Below are 17,820 nucleotides of genomic sequence, written 5' to 3'. Positions count from 1 at the left end.
GAGCCCCTGGTTGCCCAGGTATCCCGGAGAAGCTGTGGCTGCCCCATCCCTGGCAGTGTCTCAGCCCAGGTTGGATGGGGCTTGGAGCACCCTGGGCTGGGGGAGGTGTCCCTGAACATGGAAGGGGGTTGGAACTGGATGAGCTTTAAGGTCCCTTCCAACCCAAACCATTCAGTGATTCTGTGATTCTATGAATTGGGAATATTTGGTTTGGAGAAGAGAAGGCTGAGAGGAGACCTTATTGCTCTCTACAGTTCCCTGCAAGGAGGTGTTTTAACACTTGAAGAGGGGAGAATTGGGTTGGACATTAGGAAGAAATGATTTAATTTGAGGGTGCTGAGCCCCTGACCCAGGTATCCCGGAGAAGCTGTGGCTGCCCCATCCCTGGCAGTGTCTCAGCCCAGGTTGGATGGGGCTTGGAGCACCCTGGGCTGGGGGAGTTGTCCCTGAACATGGAAGGGGGTTGGAACTGGATGAGCTTTAAGGTCCCTTCCAACCCAAACCATTCAGTGATTCTATGAATTGGGAATATTTAGTTTGGAGAAAAGAAGGCTGAGAGGAAACCTTATTGCTCTCTACAGTTCCCTGCAAGGAGGTGGTTTAACACTTGAAGAGGGGAGATTGAGGTTGGACATTAGGAAGAAATGATTTGAGGGTGCTGAGCCCCTGGTTGCCCAGGTATCCCGGAGAAGCTGTGGCTGCCCCATCCCTGGCAGTGTCTCAGCCCAGGTTGGATGGGGCTTGGAGCACCCTGGGCTGGGGGAGGTGTCCCTGCCCATGGAATTGCGGTTGGAATTCGATGCCCTTTGAGGTCCCTACCAGTCTGTGACTCTAAAACCCCAAGGTCTCCTCAGGGCTGCTCCCTAACCCTCCTCCCCCCAGCCTGCATTGGGGGGGGGAATGGGACAGCAGGTGCCACACAAACCGCCTCAGGGCTGAGGGAGGGGAGGCCCTGCCCTCACCTCGGGGCTACCTGGGGAAGGAGGAGCGGGGAAAGACTGGGGAAGGAGAGGGGGTGATGGCTGCGGAAGGCGGGGAGGCTGTGGGACTGCCCCTTCCCCGGTATCCCCGGGGCTCTGAGGGGGCTCTGAAGCCGCCGCTTCTCCCCCTCCGCCCCCGCCGCCTCTCTCCCGCTCCGCGTGTGGTGACGGTCGGCGCCAGCCAATCAGCGCCCCCCGCCCGCCGTCACACCAGCCGCGCCGCCTTTCTATTGGCTGGCGCTCCCCTGGTGCGAGCGCGCTTCCACCAATAGGAGTCTCCTCCTGCCCAACGAGCGATGGGGAGAGCGAGACGATTGGTGGAGAGACGGGGAAGGGGCGGGGCGGAGGCGGCTCCGTCCCCGCACCGGTTAAGCGGCGGGGCAGGGATAGAGGGGGGGGCGGTGGGTGAACGGGCGTCGGTACCGGGGGGGAGATGAACGTGGGCCCTATGGAGCTGCTGAGGAAATGGCTGAGCCACCCCCAGGACATTTACAACCTGCTGCGGTTCAAGATGGGCGGCTACCGGACCGTCATGCCGCGGGTCGACCCGGTGAGCCGTGGCGGCATGCGGGGGGGGGAGGGATAGGGGTTGCGGTTCGTTATCTCCGGGGGATGCTGGGGGTGCTGCCGCCGTGTGAGGGTCGGGATAAGGAGGAGGAAGAGGAGGAGGAGGAAGGGGCTGTCATCTCCCTGCGGCGTTGCCATGGGGGAGCGTTGAGCCGCCAAAGGCAGCACCGGGGTTGCGGTGGGCAGTACCGGGGTTGCGGTGGGCAGCACCGGGGAGGCTTCGCACCGGCTCGGTGTTTGCCGGGTGATGGCAGCGCTCAGGGCTCTCGTTCATTGCAAGGGGCTCGGGGCATCACAACGGCTCCGTGCTTTCGTTGCGGTGGGTCGGGCTTTACCGTGCGTGGCTCGGGGCCAGTACCCAGCGGTACCGGTGGTGCACGGCCTCAGTGCTTCCCGTGCAAAGCCCCAGTGCTCTCCGTTCGAGTAGCGATGGTTTCCGTGCGGTCTCGGTGCCTTCCCTGCAGGGTACCCGGTGTTGCACAGCTTCCTGTGCCAGCCCCGGCTGGTTGGTTGGTTGGTTGGTTGTTTTTTTCTCATGGTTGGGAAGGACCTTCAGGATCAGCAAGTCCAGCGACCATTAACCACTAAATAGCAGAATCATCCTGTTTGGAAAGAGATCACCAAGTCCAACCCTTGATCCACTCCCCCCGTGGTTCCCAGCCCATGGCACTGAGTGCCACATCCAGGCTCTTTTTAAATATCTCCAGGGATGGAGAATCCACCCCTTCCCTGGGCAGCCCATTCCAATGTCTGATCACCCTCTCCAGAAAGAAATTCTTTCTAATGTCCAACCTAAACCTCCCCTGGCACAACTTGAGACCTCTTGTGCCCTCTTGTCTTGCTGAGAGTTGCCTGGGAAAAGAGCCCAACCCCCCCCTGGCTCCAACCTCCTTTCAGGGAGTTGGAGAGAGTGATGAGGTCTCCCCTGAGCCTCCTCTTCTCCAGCCTCAACACCCCCAGCTCCCTCAGCCCTTCCTCACAGCACTTGTGCTGGATCCCTTCACAGCCTCCTTGCTCTTCTCTGGACCTGCTCCAGCACCTCAATCTCCTTCCTGAGCTGAGGGGCCCAGAACTGGACACAGGACTCAAGCTGTGGCCTCCCCAGGGCTGAGCACAGGGGCAGAATCCCTTCCCTGGACCTGCTGGCCACGCTGTTCCTGACACAGCCCAGGATGCCATTGGCCTTCTTGGCCACCTGGGTGGGGAACCATCACCTCCCAAAACACCCCTCATCTACCCATTTTTTTGAACACCCCCAGGGACTGCGACTCCACCACCTCCCTGGGCAGCCTCTTCCGATGCTTCACCACTCTTTCACTGAAGAAACTTTTCCTGATCTCCAATCCGAACCTCCCCTGCTCCAACTGGAACCCAGTACCTCCTGTCCTGTCACTGGGGAGAAGAGGCAAACCCCAGCCTCCTGTCAGGGAGTTGTAGAGGGCAATGAGCTCTCCTCTCACCCTTCTCCAGGCTGAACATTCCCAACTCCCTCAGCTTCTCTTCGCATCCTCATCACCAGCCCGGTTCTTTTAGGCTGGTTTGCCCTCCCGGTTCCGCTCCTCTCCTCCCCATTCTCCCGTCAGGCTCCCGATCCTCAGCCTCAAACCCTCCGTGTTCTCTCCCTCTGCTCTCCGTCCATTCCCCTTTTTTTCTTTCCCCTTTCCGCGGTGGTTTCTCTGTAAGATCCCCACCATCTCACAGCCCGCGGTTTGCTCCGGGCTGGCTGAGGGGCGGGCCGGGGCGGGTCGGGGCGGAGCGGTCCGGTCCGGTCCGTCCCTCAGCCCCTCACCAGCACCGTTGCCCCATGGCGTGCGGCTGCAGAGCCGCGTCCCTCCTCAGGCGGACACTGTCCCTGTCCCCTCCGCGGGGACCTCCCCGGGCTCTGGCCCGGTTGAGAGGAGCCGGTGGTCGGAGGTTGCAGCCATGCGGGACCCCTCCGGTCGCCCCCCGCCTCCAACCGGGTCCCTGTCCCCCGCTCTGCCCGCAGGAATCGCTGGGACGGGGACTCCGAACCTGCTACCGGTACCTCAACCAGACCAGCCGGAGCTTCGCCGCTGTGATCCAGGCCCTGGATGGAGAGCTGAGGTGAGATGGGAAGCGGAACAAGGTTGGGAGGGATGTGGGGTTTGGGGTGAGGGAGGTGTTCAATGGGTTCCCCCAAGGGTGGGGGTCTCTGGGAGGTGGGGAGTGCAGTGCCCTCCCACCCCCTCCCCAACACTAGAGGTGGTGGGTGCCATGGTCACCCGGTGGCAGGGGTCTCCAGGAGATGGTGGGTGCAATGGCCACCTAATGCTAGGGGTCTGTAGTGGGCATAATGATCCTCCCCCCAAATGCCAGGGGTCCCTAGAAGGGCGGGTTCAGTACCCCCTGACACCAGGGGTTTCCAGGAGATGGTGGGTACAATGTCCCCATGATGCTGGGGGTCCTCAAGAGGTTGGGGGTCCAGTACCCTCCTGGCACCAGGGGTCTCCAGGAGATGGTGGGGGGTACAGTGCTCCCCAGATGCTGGGGGTCCCCAGGAGGTTGGGGGTCCAGTACCCTCCTGACACCAGGGCTCTCCAGGAGGTGATGGGTACAAAGCCCCTATGATGCTGGGGGTCCCAAGGAGGTTGGGGGTTCAGTATCCCCCTGCTACCAGGGCTCTCCAGGAGGTGGTGGGTGCAGTGCCCCCATGATGCTGTTGATCTCCAGGAATCTGGGGGTTCAGTGCCCTCCTGACACCAGAGCTCTCCAGGAGGTGATGATTGTATGGCCCCCCAACACTGGGGCTCCTAAGGAGGTGGTGGGTGCCCCCTCAAAACCAGGGCTCCCTGGCAGAGCTGGCCAAGAGGTGATCCACACACAATACCCCACATGCCATGTTCCTTTAGCTGAGCAGCTGGGAAACACTTCTTCCCTCCCAGTTCAGTAGGCAGCCACCATACTGGGCTGAGCTGGCCAGAAGGCACTCAGTGCAGCCTCACCCCATGCAGCTGGACATGGGGTCCTTCACGTCTGAGCTGGTTGGGTGCCATGAAGCCCCCCCAGGTTGAGCAGTCCTGGGGACAAGCTTCTTGGTCAGCAGGCAGTTAAACACAGTGCCTGGGCATGTGCTGTTTGTGACACCTTGGGAATGTGTCCTGGCACTGCCAAGGCTGGCACTGGCCAGAGGGAGGAGGTGAGAAAACACCCAGGGCTGACCAAGGGTCTGGACCCTGCTGAGGAGGTGCTTTTGGAAAGCAGCTGCCTCCAAACCTACTCAATCATTTCAGAGGACTTGCTGCACCCTTTTTTTTTTTTTTTTTTTTCTCTCTCCAAATTTTGATGACCTGTGCAGGAAAGCTTCAGATGGTGACAGTAACTGAGGATGCAAAAAGTTGAGCTGCCTGGGGCCTTTTGCACGTACATCTTTATATTCATACAGTAATTACTGGTTTCAAGTTAACCTGAGCTGGGTTAATCACCAAAATTAGGGGTTCCTACAAGTTTGCACTGGACATGCCTAATGCTGTGGTTCCAACTCTCCCAGCCTGAACACTGAGTTCTCTGTTGGGTATCTGAGCCCTGGTTGGGCATTTTGGATGCTGCCCCATAGCTGTCATCCAGCATTTATGAAATGGTTGTTTGCAGCCTGGCTTACAGGAAATATTAAAAAAAAAAATAAATCAGTGACTTGGATGGGGTTGCATGGAAATGGATGAGTAGGGCCAAGAACTAAACTTTGGATTTTGATATTTTTTTTTCCATTCTTGGTACCTTTGCTAATGCAGAAATTAAAAAAATGTAAAAAACAAGGCCAAGCAATAAAACACCTTGGGACCTGTTAGCAGTTACGTGGTGTGCTTGCCTTGGTCACCCTGCAGTTTTCTTCTTTATGTCTCTTTTCTTCAGTCCTGGCTTTGTACTTTGCTTAGATCAGGAAGGCCCTGTCCCCTCCAGGCACAGAAACTTCTGCCTGGCATCCTAAAAAAAATGCTGCTGCTGGATCTTTGCAACCTTGGGCTTGCTGTGGAATTAGAGCTGGCTCTGGAGGGGATCAGAAGAAACTCATTTTCAAAGCCACAGTAGCTCTGCTGAAGAGTTGAGGGACAAAAGAGGGAAATGCACAATAGGCAGAATGTAGGACCAGACAGAGCAGCAAGCTGACCAAATGAATTAATTTTGCTGGATGGCATCAAAGAAACCTTTTCACTGATGCTAAACCTCCCCATTCAGGGGTTAAACTGAACCCCTGTGGTCACAGACTGCTAAATAGTTCCCTCTGTGCTTGCTGGGTGAAGGAGCTGCTAGTGGGGGGTTCAAGCTTTAAAACCACCTCAGGAGGTTGGATGGGGCTTGGAGCATCCTGGGCTGGTGGGAGGTTGGATCCAGCCCAGGGGGGTTGGATCTTGATGATCTTTAAAGTCCTTTCCAACCCAAACCAGTCTGGGATTCTAAACACAGCACTGCTCAGGGTCTGCTCCCCCTTGGAATGAAATCTCTTTGTTTGAAGTTTGGTTTGGCATGAAGCTCTTGTTCCCTGGTTCACATCCCTGCTCCCAGGAGACTTTCCATATGTCCCCTGAGAACTGCTGGAAAACTGCTGGAAACTTCTGGACGAGTGCTTGTAATGATGTTCCTCAGGCTGGTACACAGGGAGTTGAGGTAAAATGTTTGCTTTCTTCCTGCTTATTTTTTTTGGCCCCTGTGTTTTGCTGGCCAGGGCTCTGTCCAGCCTGTTGCTCCATGGTTTGGGTGTTTTCTTGGAAAGTGGGAGGCTCCAAACTGCAGCTTCATCAGCAGCAGAGCCAACATCCTCATTCACAGTGGTAGAGAGGAGCCAACATCATGGCTCCTTTTCCTGTGGTGAAGAGGAGGAGAATGATGCCCTTCCCTTTGCTGCCAGCTCATGGTTCTGCCTGTCCTGGGGTCCTTTTGGGATCAATTCCTGCAGTTTCAGATGCTTTCTGGAGAAGACCAGCCTTGTGCTGGCAGAGGGTGGATGTGGTGGCAAGGAGAAAGCTCTGGGAAGAGTGGAGCAGGGGTGGAACTTGAACCCTGAGATAAAACTGTGCTTGCTCTTTGGAAATTGATGCTTCCAGCTGTTTGAAAGGGGAACATGTTGGAATATCCTCTTCCCAGCACTGGGAACAAGACTGTGTGACTGGGAACACTGTCACACATGTTTTCTGGTGAAGGTTGTGGCTCTGGTTGGCCCCTTCTGTCATCCCTGGGGATCTCAGGTTGGAGCTCAGCTGGGACTGTGTTGCCTGGGAACCCTGCAGAGAAACAGAGAGCTGCAGGCAGGCCATGCTCACTGTGTAGGTGTTTTTATGATCTTATATTTTATAGAATCATCAAGTGGTTTGGGTTGGAAGGGACCTTTAAAGGTCATCTGCTCCCATCTCCCTGCACTGAGATCTTAAACCAGATCAGGGTGCTCAGATCCCTGTCCCACCTGAGCTGGGATGTTTCCAGGGATGGAGCATCTCCCACCTCTCTGGGCAACCTGGGCCAGTGTCTCACCACTTTCAGCATAAAAAATGTCTTCCTTTGATTTGCCCAGATTGCCATGGAGCTGAATTCAGTATGAGATGGAAGATGGGGAAAATCTTTTGATGCAGGAGAGAGCTTGAAGAAGGGTTTCATCTGTGCTGGGCTCTGGAGTTGTTGCTAGTTCTTTCCTTGGTGTGGATGTGTGAGGTTCTGGGGAGGCATTTCAGCTTCTGCTCAGTCTTTCTTGGTTGCTCCTGGTAGAAGTTGCAGCTGAAGGGGGTAGGAGTCCAATCTTGTGGGATGAACCTTTCCAGCCTGGTTGAAATGGAAAAACTCAGTCATGCAAACAGGAGGGCACAGGAAAGCTGCTCACAAGCTCTCTGGTGTGTGCTTTGACAGAGGTATTAAATACCCTTCAATTAAGGAAAAAAATGGCCAATTTAACAGTATTGACTCTAAGAGCCAGTCAGTTTTCCTCAGCTGCTCAATCACTGCTTGCACATTATAATCCCAGGAGAGCAACACTCTCACCCTGTAATTAGCATTTCAGCACTCCAAGCTAACTTCCATTTGTCAAACAATTAATAAACTCATCAACTCCTTAAGGTATCTCTGTGCTCATCTAGAGCTAGGACATTATTTTATATAAGCCCTGCTATTTCTCACCATCAGGACATTTTGGGGTTTTTTGCTTCAGCTGCAGAAATGTAGAGCCTGGGTGGGGAAGGTGAGGCTGGTGGGTCCAGCTCTCCAGCAGCTTTCCTGGGAGATGTGGATGGACTCCAGGACCTTGTGCATGGAGATATAAAGTACAGGGTGGCTTTTGTCTCCCAGTCCTAATGTTCCTGTTGTTGGGACCCCCTTATTCCCCTTAAACAGGGTAAGAGGGTGCTGGGTACAGAGAAGGGGAACTGAAAAACTACATCTGCTTTTTTATTCCTTTCTTATTTTGAAGTTGTTTTTTTTTTTCAATAACCTGACCTCAGGCTCTATCCTCTGGGTCCCAGTGAGCACTGGCCTTGCTTCCAGGGTTGAATTTTTCTTGCAGAGTTGGATCTGGCAATGCCCTGCCCTGCCAGGGAGCCCTTACAGGCTCATCCCTTCCTTGATACACATCTCAGAAAGCCAAAAGCCACGCTGCAGAAGGGAAAAACTTGGTTTTCCTAACCTAGCTGCAGCTTTCTCAGTGGTCAGCCCATGGGGAGTTTCTGTGGAGACACCTCTGTTGCTCAGAGTGGAGGTTCAAGCAGATGCTGAGCAAGGCAGGTGGGAAGTGCTGCTGGGGGTGTTTTCCATCCCTAACCAGCTCCTGTGACCCTGGGATTTGAGCATCATATTTCTAAAGCATTTATTTTATGTTCTTACACTGCAGGGGACAGCCACTGTCCCCAGATGAGGGCTGGGGAAGCTGACACACCCTGGATTGAGTTGAAGATGTCCCTGCTGATTGAAGGGGGTTGGATTAGATGACCCTTCTCACCTAAACCACTCCATGGTTTGAAGGAAGAGGGCTCAACACAGGCATCCTTTTGACCAAAACCATCTCCCAGACTTCAGGAGACATCAGGGGGCTGGGAAGGTTTTCACATCACCACTTTCTTTTCTGCTCAGTGCCTGAACTACTTGAAATATGAAAGCTGGAATTGTGCTGGAAGTATCTTCCAAGTCATCCACAACCTGGCAGTGCTCTTGCCTGTCATGTTGAGCAGGAAGCACCAAGGCTGTGTGATGAATCCAAACTTTCTGTCCTGCCTCCTAGACGACCCCAAATAAGAGGTGGTTGTTTTGTTTTTTTTTATTTCTCCCCACACCAGACATGCTGTCTGTATATTCTACCTCGTCCTCCGTGCTCTGGACACTGTAGAGGATGACATGACCATCAGCTTAGAGGTCAAGGTCCCAATGCTCCACAAGTTTCACACCTATCTCTATCAACCAGACTGGAAATACATGGAGAGCAAGGAGAAGGACCGGCAGGTGCTCGAGGACTTCCCAACGGTAAGATGTCCACCTCCTTGCTTTCTGTCACCATGTGGCCATGGTTGTCTCCATCACCATCCCTGGAGGTGTTTAAAAGCTGTGTAGATAAGAGTGTTGAGGGCCATGGTGAGCTTGGCAGTGCTGGGTTAATGGTTGGACTTGGTCTTAAAAGGTCTTTGTCCAAGCAAAACCATTCTGTGAGTCTCTGATTCTACCCCTGAGGTCATTCAGTCCCTCAGTCCACAGTGGAAGTGGATTAAGGGTTGGATTTGATGATCTCAGAGGTTCTTTTCAAGCTGGATGATTCTGGGAGCTTCTCAGAAGAGCTCCATCACCTCTGTGTGAGGCTGAGTGCAGAGCTGGAGTGAGAACCCAAACATTGGGCAACTCTCTACATGAGCCAGAGGTAACCTGGCTGTGGAAAAGTGCCAGCTCTAAAAAGTGGCTTTTTTCCTCCCTTGTTGGAAGGGAGGGAAATCCCTCCCACTGTCTCCTTGTGGAGAGTGATTTGAAATTGTTACCCAGCACTGTGCATGGCCTGGGTTGGGTGTCCTGTGACCCCAGGAGGAAATCTTGGCATTCTGCTTAGGGATGGATCAGCATTTCCAGCTGTCCTGCAGCACCTGCCCTAGAGCTGCAAGTTTTTTACATGCAAAGAAGATAAAACCCATCCTCACTGTTAGTAACAATATGGCCCAAAGTCCTATTGCTCTGAGGATCCTCCTAAAAAGGAAACCACAGAGAGTCTACATCTCCACCATCAAGCTACAGCAGTATTGGAGCCTGTTCTCTGCCCCAAAGCCTGATTAGAGAAAGTCTGGCCATGGCCAAGCCATTAAACCCTCTCAACATGGAGAACAAGCTTGGTGGCATCCCAGACTGTCCTTGAGAAGTGGTTTCTGGTCCATGTTACCTCCCCAGCTCTGCTGATATGGGGTAGCTGCAGGTGATTGAATCCACACTTAATATCTGAAGTTAGTGGTGCAGATGTAACTGTAGGGCCTTGGTTTATTTTTGTAGGCATTTTTTTTTAAACTGTTTAATAAAAAGTATAATAGTTATAGTGAGGAGTATTCAATTCCCTAAGGAATTTCTGTTTTGTTAAAGCTCTTAATCCTTTTTTAATTTATTCTATCCTCATTGGGCTTTCCCTAGCAGTGGCAATGGGATAATTGCTTGGAAAACTGAGGTACATTGTAGATTTTGGTGCTCAGCCTTGGGATAACAGTGGGATAACATTCCCCTCCTATCTAGGAGGGGAATGTAGTACAGGAGGTGGCTGAGTGAGGGGATTCTTGATGTATAGTGATATACAGGAGGCATGCCAGTGGCTTGGTACTTCAGAAAAGCTTCTGAGAAGGGGTTTATGGCACTTGGTTGTTCCTTCTTGGTGTGTGTGTGTTACTTGAGCAATCTGAGGTCACATTCAGGTGTGATTTTAATACTATCTGGCAGGTTGTGCTTGTCTGTGTATCAAATTGAAGCCACTGATTTGCCAGCCAGCCTGAGACATGGGGCAAGAAGGAGAACCTGGATCTGCAGTGGTGTTTGTGTCTGAGCTGTCATCACTCAGACCACTCTCCTCACCAGACACACACCCTGGCTGGCTCTAGTTACCTAGTGATGGAGGAAAAAAGCTCAGCACAATAAAACAGGAAGCTCCACAGTTTTGGGAAGGGGAAGATGCCCTTTTTAATGTTTTTTTTTTCAATGTGAGACTCATTGAATCACATTCCTGGAGGGGCAGAAGAAAGATTTTAAGTTTTTCCTGTTGCTTGATGCCTTTCCATTTGTACAAAACGTGCCCTGCAGAGCCACATCTGCAAAGGACTCAGGAGAATAGAGCCCCAGAAACCTCCCCTGGCTTTTCTTGTGTGCTGAGATGCTCTCACAAACTACAAAAAAAACCCCCATCTGCCTGCACCAAGTGTAGCAAGTTTTGTCCTGCAGCTCCCAGACAATATCAGTCCAAGGCCACAGAGCCTTCCCAAAGATATTCCTGTGTCTGATCTGTCGCCAGAGCCCGTTCCATTTAGACTGAGAACAGACTGAGTCTGTGCTTTAAGGGCCTTGAAACCACTCTGGTTGTGGGAGTTGTCCTAGATCTCCAGCCAGGGTGGGATAAGAGCCTGGTAAACAGTCTTATTTTTCTGATTTTTCTTAATAAATGTTAAGCTCTGCTGTCCCCTGCAGTGTAGGAACTCTTTCCTGGTACCTTCCAATTCTGTTGTTGGTGAAATCAGTGTAAGAACTTTTTTTTGAGCTGTTTTGTGGGTTTTTTGTTTTGTTTTGTTTTTTTTTGACTCATGGTGGTTTCTGCTGCAGATCTCCATGGAATTCAGGAACCTGTCAAAAGTCTACCAGGATGTGATTTCAGATATCTGCCACAAGATGGGTGTGGGGATGGCAGAGTTCTTGGAGAAAAAGGTGGACTCTCTGGATGAGTGGGACAAGGTGAGTGAGCCTGGAGCAGAGGAGTGGCCTGAGTGTCAGGTAGGGTGCAGTTTGTCTGTGGGGAAAGAGGAGATGGAAAATCCCTGTGGGAAGAGGGTTCAGCTGGATGAGGGAGGCTTGGGAAGGCTTTGAGAGATTGCTGGTCCTGTGGGTAACTGGAGGATGGTGTGGATTGTTGGTGTCACCCACCAGCAGATCTTTTGGGTGACCCATGACATCAGCTGTTCCCCTGTGGGTGGTTCATCTGTCTGCTGAAGGCAGAGTGGCATTTTGGGGGGACATCCTTGCTCAGGTGTCTGCTGAGGGTGGGAAAGCTGAGACCTCCCAGGGAGAGCCACAAAAACGCACAGCAAATGGACTCTCAGTTACTTCTGAGCATCATTTTTGTGAAACTCACAGGAGCAAACAGGCAGCTCTGGTTAACTCCTTTTCTTTCTTTCTTTTTTATTTTTTTCTTTTTTTTTTCCCCTGCCTCTTCCTCTCCTGGTGCCTCCCAGTATTGTCACTACGTTGCTGGGCTGGTGGGCATCGGCCTTTCCCGTCTCTTCTCTGCATCAGAGCTTGAAGATCCCATTGTTGGGCAGGACACAGAGCTGGCCAACTCCATGGGCCTCTTCCTGCAGAAAACCAACATCATCCGTGACTATCTGGAGGATCAACAGTCAGGAAGGGAGTTCTGGCCCAGAGAGGTGAGGGAAAGCACCACTTTGGGGCCAGAGTTTCTGTTCTGCCTCTCTGGGAAATGCACAAAGACTGAAGGTGCTGTTGTTGCTCTTCCAGTGCAGTGAGTTGCATCCTTCCTGCTGGAATTTTATTAAGAAAAAATTATTTAGGAAACCCCCATCTGTCTGAGTACAGATATGAGGACAAGGGGATCTCTCCCCACACTGCCAAGAACTTTTGGGGCAGCTTTTTCTCCTCTCTGTTATGTTGGCTCTAGGAATGGGAGAGGATAAGACTGGGTGATATCTCCAGGGGGTACCTAGTCTGTTCCCAAATGCAGGATCAGCTCTGCCTGTGCCTGGCAGATGCTTGTCTGCTCTTGAGGCCCTCCAAGAATTTTTCCTTCCCTCTCCCATCTGGCTTACCTGTCTCACAGAGCCATTTCTTGATATCAGCCCAACCTGTGAGGTGTCCTTTCGTTGCCCTACCTGGAGAAGATGTGGAGATGAGTTGTATCCTTCTCTTTTAGAACCCCTTTTAAAATATGGGGTTTTTTCTCTGCAACTTGCCCTTCCTTCTTGTTTTTGGACTAGTAAGCTTCAATCCTTCAAGGCTCTCATGGCTTTCTGGAGGTTCTTGTTGTTCTCCCAGACCTCAGACTGTTACTGATGTCTCTCTTACAGCATCAATGTACCCTCCAACTTACATATCCTTATCTTGATGTTTAGGTTTGGAGCAGATATGCCAAGAAGCTCTCAGATCTTGCCAAACCAGAGAACATTGATATGGCTGTCCAGTGTCTGAATGAGCTCATCACCAACGCCCTCCACCACGTCCCTGATGTCCTCACGTACTTATCCCGCCTGAAAAACCAAAGTGTCTTCAACTTCTGTGCTATCCCCCAGGTAAGTCACATTGTCAAGTGGTTCTTCATTGTTTTCAGCTGGGGAGAAGCTGGAGATGAAGGATCATTTCCATATTAGCCTGCTATATACTCCATTTCTTCTGTTTTATTCATCTACTTTAGATTAAAGTGTAGATTTCATCTGGATGTTAAGTTCTTTACCAGGGGGGTAGTGGAAAAATGGCAGAGGTTGCCCAGGGAGGTGGTTGAGACCTCATCCCTGGAGATATTCAAGGTGAGGCTTGAGGAGGCTCTGAGCACCCTGATCTGGGTGAGGGTGTCCCTGCTGACTGCAGGGGGGTTGGACTGGGGGACCTTTAGAGCTCCCTTCCCACCCAAATTATTTTATGAGTCTGTCTCTTCCTTCTTTCCTTCTTCCATTTCTGTCGGTGGTGAAATTGTAGCTCCCCCCTCAGTGTTTTGTCATCATAGTCCCTTGGCAAGTTCCTCACAAGGCAGTGAGGGCTCTTGGTGTTTCTCCTTAGGTGATGGCTATTGCCACCTTGGCTGCTTGCTATAACAACCAGCAGGTGTTCAAAGGGGTGGTGAAAATCCGGAAGGGACAAGCTGTCACTCTTATGATGGATGCCACAAACATACAAGCTGTCAAAGCCATCATGTACCAGTATGTGGAAGAGGTAAGTTGAGCAACTTGGTTTTGAGTCATTTCTGGCTGTTGTCAGTCTTCATTCCTGGTGTGGAACTGGGGAAACCCATGAAGCTCTTTATCCTTTCCTTATATCTCTTAGTTCATAAGTGGTGGTGTTGGGGCACAGTGAACCTGGTGTGGTGTTGGGAGGGACCAAACAGTGCTCATTGGGTTCCCTCAAATGTACCCTTGGTCTGTGCCTGTGTTGAGAAGCAGAGACCCAAGTCCTGTGGTCTTTCTGGTGCAGAATGAGTGAGCTGGCACAGCACAGAGCTTCCCCTGGGCTGAGCAGCCACAGAGGACCTGTCCCATAGCAGATCTCTGGACAGGTTGCATCATCTCCCTCTGATCTGCTCCAGTGAGAATTCTGTATTCCCTGTGTGTGTGGTTGCAGGTGGCAGCATGTTGTGGTGGTTGTTTCCTTGTGCTCCACCAACAGTAAATAAAGGTACTCATCACAGGTGGTTAAAGCAGTGGCTCTCACAGCTTCAGGGGACTGTAGAAGTTAACAAAAAAGAAAAAAAAAACAAAAAACAAAAAAAGAATCCCAGACTGGATTGAGTTGAAGGGTCCCTAAGAACCATGTCACTCAGTTGAAATGCAGATGCTTCCTTCCTAGAATTCAGTTTGGATTGGAAGAGGCCTTAAAGCTCATCCAGTTCCAACCCCCCTGCATGGGCAGGGACACCTCCCCCAGCCCAGGGTGCTCCAAGCCCCATCCAACCTGGGCTGAGACACTGCCAGGGATGGGGCAGCCACAGCTTCCTTGGGCAGCCTGGACAACCAGGGGCTCAGCACCCTCACCCCAAAGAATTTCTTCCTAAGATCTCATCTCAGTCTTGCCTCTTTCAGCTTAAAACTGTTCTCCCTTGCTCCATCCCTTCAGGCCCTTGTCCAAAGTCCCTCCCCAGCTTTCCTGGAGCCCCTTCAGGCACTGGAAGGTGCTCTAAGGTCTCCCTGGAGCCTTCTCTTCTCTGGGCTGAACACCCCCAACTCTCTCAGCCTGGCTCCAGAGCAGAGCTGCTCCAACCCTCCCAGCATCTTTGTGGCCTCCTCTGGACTCACTCTGACAGCTCAGTGTCCTCCTCATGCTGGGGACCCCAGAACTGTGCATTGTCCTGCAGGGGGAGGAACATCTGGTGAATAGGTTGATGGGAAAAAAACCCCAGCTCCAAAAAGCCAAATCCAGTGAGGGCTGTTAAATAGAAAGACAAAACTTCTGCACCAGGAAGATGCCAGACCACGGGGTTATTAATGCTTCATGGACTGGCTGTCCCCATGACAAGGGACAGTGACACTTCAGTCCAGAGAAAGGTCTCTGCTTGTACACAGCTCCCTAAGACTGATGCAGACAAATAGCTTTAAAGCCATGGGGTTTGCAGACCATGAGGAGAACACCCCAAAGATCACAGGCTTATCTGTGGTGTTTTCCTGGCACTCACACTGCCTGCTTGTCATTCCAAGGTGTCCTCACTGGTTTGAGGTGAGCTGCTGCACCCCAGCAGTGAGTGAGGATTGCTGGGCAAGAAGTGCTGGTCCCAAAAACCCCACTTGAGGCCGAGGGATTGTTCCTGGTGCTTGTAGGCATGGGGTGCCCTCAAGAGGCTGCTTGGCTTAGTGCACTTCTCAAGGGAAACGTGCCCTGGTCCCTTGTGGTCATCCCTTGCAGCTGGGTCCCTGCTCCACTGAGGCTTCTCTTGGGGCTTCCTCTTTCACCCGCTGATCTTATTTCTCTCCTCCACCTGGAGGGAACCATATGGTGGGAACCAAAACTCTTTTTTTCCCCTCTTTCCCCAGATCTACCAGAAGATCCCAAGCACTGACCCCTCATCCAACAAGACACAGCAAATCATCTCCTCCATCCGTGCCCTGAGTTTGCCCACCAGCTCCATGGCATCCCGGCACCACTACTCCCCCATCTACCTGTCCTGTGCCATGCTCCTGGCTGCCTTGAGCTGGCAGTACCTCAGCACCATCTCCAAGGCCACTGAGGACTATGTCCAGGCAGGGGAGAACTGATGAGCCAGGAGGTGGGTGGGGGGAAAGAGATGGTGGTCAGTGGCTGGGCAGGATGCTCCTTGTCCCCTGCAGGTGGGGCTGCTCAGGCAGAAAGGTGCCATGGGGCCTGGGAGGTGAGGAGGAGAGGACAGCAGTGAGCTGCAGCCCTGGGGTGATGGGGCAGCATTGCTGGAGTCTGCTCCTCACCACCCTTGCCATCTGCTGGGATGGTTACCAATGCTGATTGGAGTCTTACTGTTTGGGATTGAGGTTTTTTTCCCTTATGTTTTTGTTTGTTTGTCTGTTCTGTTGTTTGTTTTGTTTTGTTTTGTTTTTTTTTCCAGTTTGGATGGTTTTAAATAGAAACTCTGGTTGCCTCTTTTCTTTCTTTGAGATTTGAGGCAACTTCCCAGCTCAGAGCTGAGGCAAAACCCACCTGGGTTTTGCTTCTTTTTTCACAGGCAACCTCTTCCCCATCACCTCTGGTGCCTGCTCTGCACTGGAAGGACACTTCTTTAGCTGGGAGAGGAACACATTTCCTTATCCAAGGAAAAATCTCTGGCCACCTTCTGGCCTGCAGCCCAGGCTGGTTGATTTCCTGCAGCTTGGCAACAGGCAGAGGCAATCTTCACATTGCTGTCGTGGTGCTGAAGGAGGCTCCTGGGCTTGAAAGAAGCCCTTTTAATCATAAATGCATAAAAGGGAGGATGCTCTGTCCACTTCAATGTGCCCCTAGCTGAAATGCACCTCTTACAGCCCCCTGCCCTCTCAAAGCTTCATAGTTTAGCAGCTGGGGAGGTGGTGAAACAGGAGATGGGAGCTGCCTGCATGGCCCTGAGCTAATAACCCCATGCTTGGCTCCATGGCAGAGTCTGAACCTCTTCTTCAGCCCAAAGGGACTGGTGGCAGAGCAGCAGAAGCACCAGGTGCCTTAGCAAGGCAGAGGAGAAAGGGTTTGCACTATCCTGTCCCTCCTGAGATGTTTTTTGGTTTTTTTTTTTTTTTGGAGGGCTCAGGTGCATTGGTCACCTTTCAAGGCAGTGGTGAGCCCAACCATGGGCTGGGCAAGTCTGAGCCACCAAAGGGGTGGTCAGGGCAGGTTTCCCTGGCCCACCTGGCTCTAGCTTGAGATGGTGCTTTGGGTTACACTGAGCTGCAAGCTGGCCAAGGATTCCACTGCTGTTCTCAAACACATCAGGATGGACTTACTTCAAGAGGAAACAACACTTTATGGGCACGTCCTCTTTTCCTGGGGTGGATTTTTTCTTTGTTTTCAGGGTCCCAACTCACCCCCTCCCCCCTCCCTAGACACTGTTTTGCCTTGGTGAAGGGAAGGACAGCCCATGTCCTGGTGCAGGACAGAGGTGTCCACCAGGGGCATGCAGTTGGGTGACCTTTTCAAGGCCAAGCTCTTGTGGTCAGACTTACTGAGAAGGAGGATGCTACTCCATGAGTACTGATGTAGATAGTTGTAAGCTGATGTTAAAAAGAAACTCATGGTAGCTCTCTGTGCAGCTTCCTGTCTTGTGGAAATTAAAGTTTTCTTTGGGAAAAAAAAAAGGGGGTTGATATTTTTGTGTGTGTGTGTTTCAACTGGAATTTCTTTGAGAGGGGTAATTCCTCCCAGGACCCAAGTTACTGACTTGAAATCCAGATGCTTCCTTCAGTTTGGGTTGGAAGAGACCTTAAAAGATCTTCTAGTTCCAACCCCCTGCATGGTCAGGGACACCTCCCCCAGCCCAGGGTGCTCCAAGCCCTATCCAAGCTGGGCTGAGACACGACCAGGGATGGGGCAGCCACAGCTTCTCTGGGAAACCTGGGCCAGGGGCTCAGCACCCTCACAGATTTTTCCTACTGTCTGACCTAAATTTACCTCTTCCAGTTTAAAGCCATTACCTCTTGTCCTGTCACTCCATGCCCTTGTCCAAAGTCCTTCCTCAGCTTTCCTGTAGCACACTGATGTACTTGAAAGATGCTCTAAGGTCTCCCTGGAGCCTCCTCCAGGCTGAACAACCCCAGCTCTCTCAGCCTGGCTCCATAGCAGAAGGGCTCCCTTGGATCATCTTTGTGACCTCCCCTGGACTCACAGCTCTGTGTTCTTCTTGTTCTGGGGACCCCAGCCCTGCAGAGGGGTCTCCTGAGAGCAGAGGGGAACAATCCCTCACCCTGCT

The 17,820-nt window shown here is 52.2% G+C and overlaps 1 protein-coding gene across 1 annotated transcript; it reads left to right on the top strand.

The window, feature by feature from the left end:
• Positions 1-1,323: 1,323 nt before the first annotated feature.
• FDFT1 (farnesyl-diphosphate farnesyltransferase 1) lies at positions 1,324-17,209 on the top strand. Its single transcript, XM_071742186.1, has 8 exons — positions 1,324-1,530; positions 3,535-3,632; positions 8,816-8,999; positions 11,307-11,435; positions 11,933-12,124; positions 12,827-13,003; positions 13,488-13,640; positions 15,449-17,209. The coding sequence occupies exons 1-8, from the start codon at positions 1,414-1,416 to the stop codon at positions 15,668-15,670; spliced, it is 1,272 nt and encodes a 423-aa protein (XP_071598287.1). The 5' UTR covers positions 1,324-1,413; the 3' UTR covers positions 15,671-17,209.
• The last annotated feature ends 611 nt before the right edge of the window (positions 17,210-17,820 follow it).

The sequence above is a fragment of the Heliangelus exortis genome, chromosome 3 (genome assembly GCF_036169615.1).
Source record: "Heliangelus exortis chromosome 3, bHelExo1.hap1, whole genome shotgun sequence".
Lineage (NCBI taxonomy): Eukaryota > Metazoa > Chordata > Aves > Apodiformes > Trochilidae > Heliangelus > Heliangelus exortis.
Note: the sequence above shows the minus strand (reverse complement) of the source record. Positions and strands in the feature narration are given on the sequence as shown.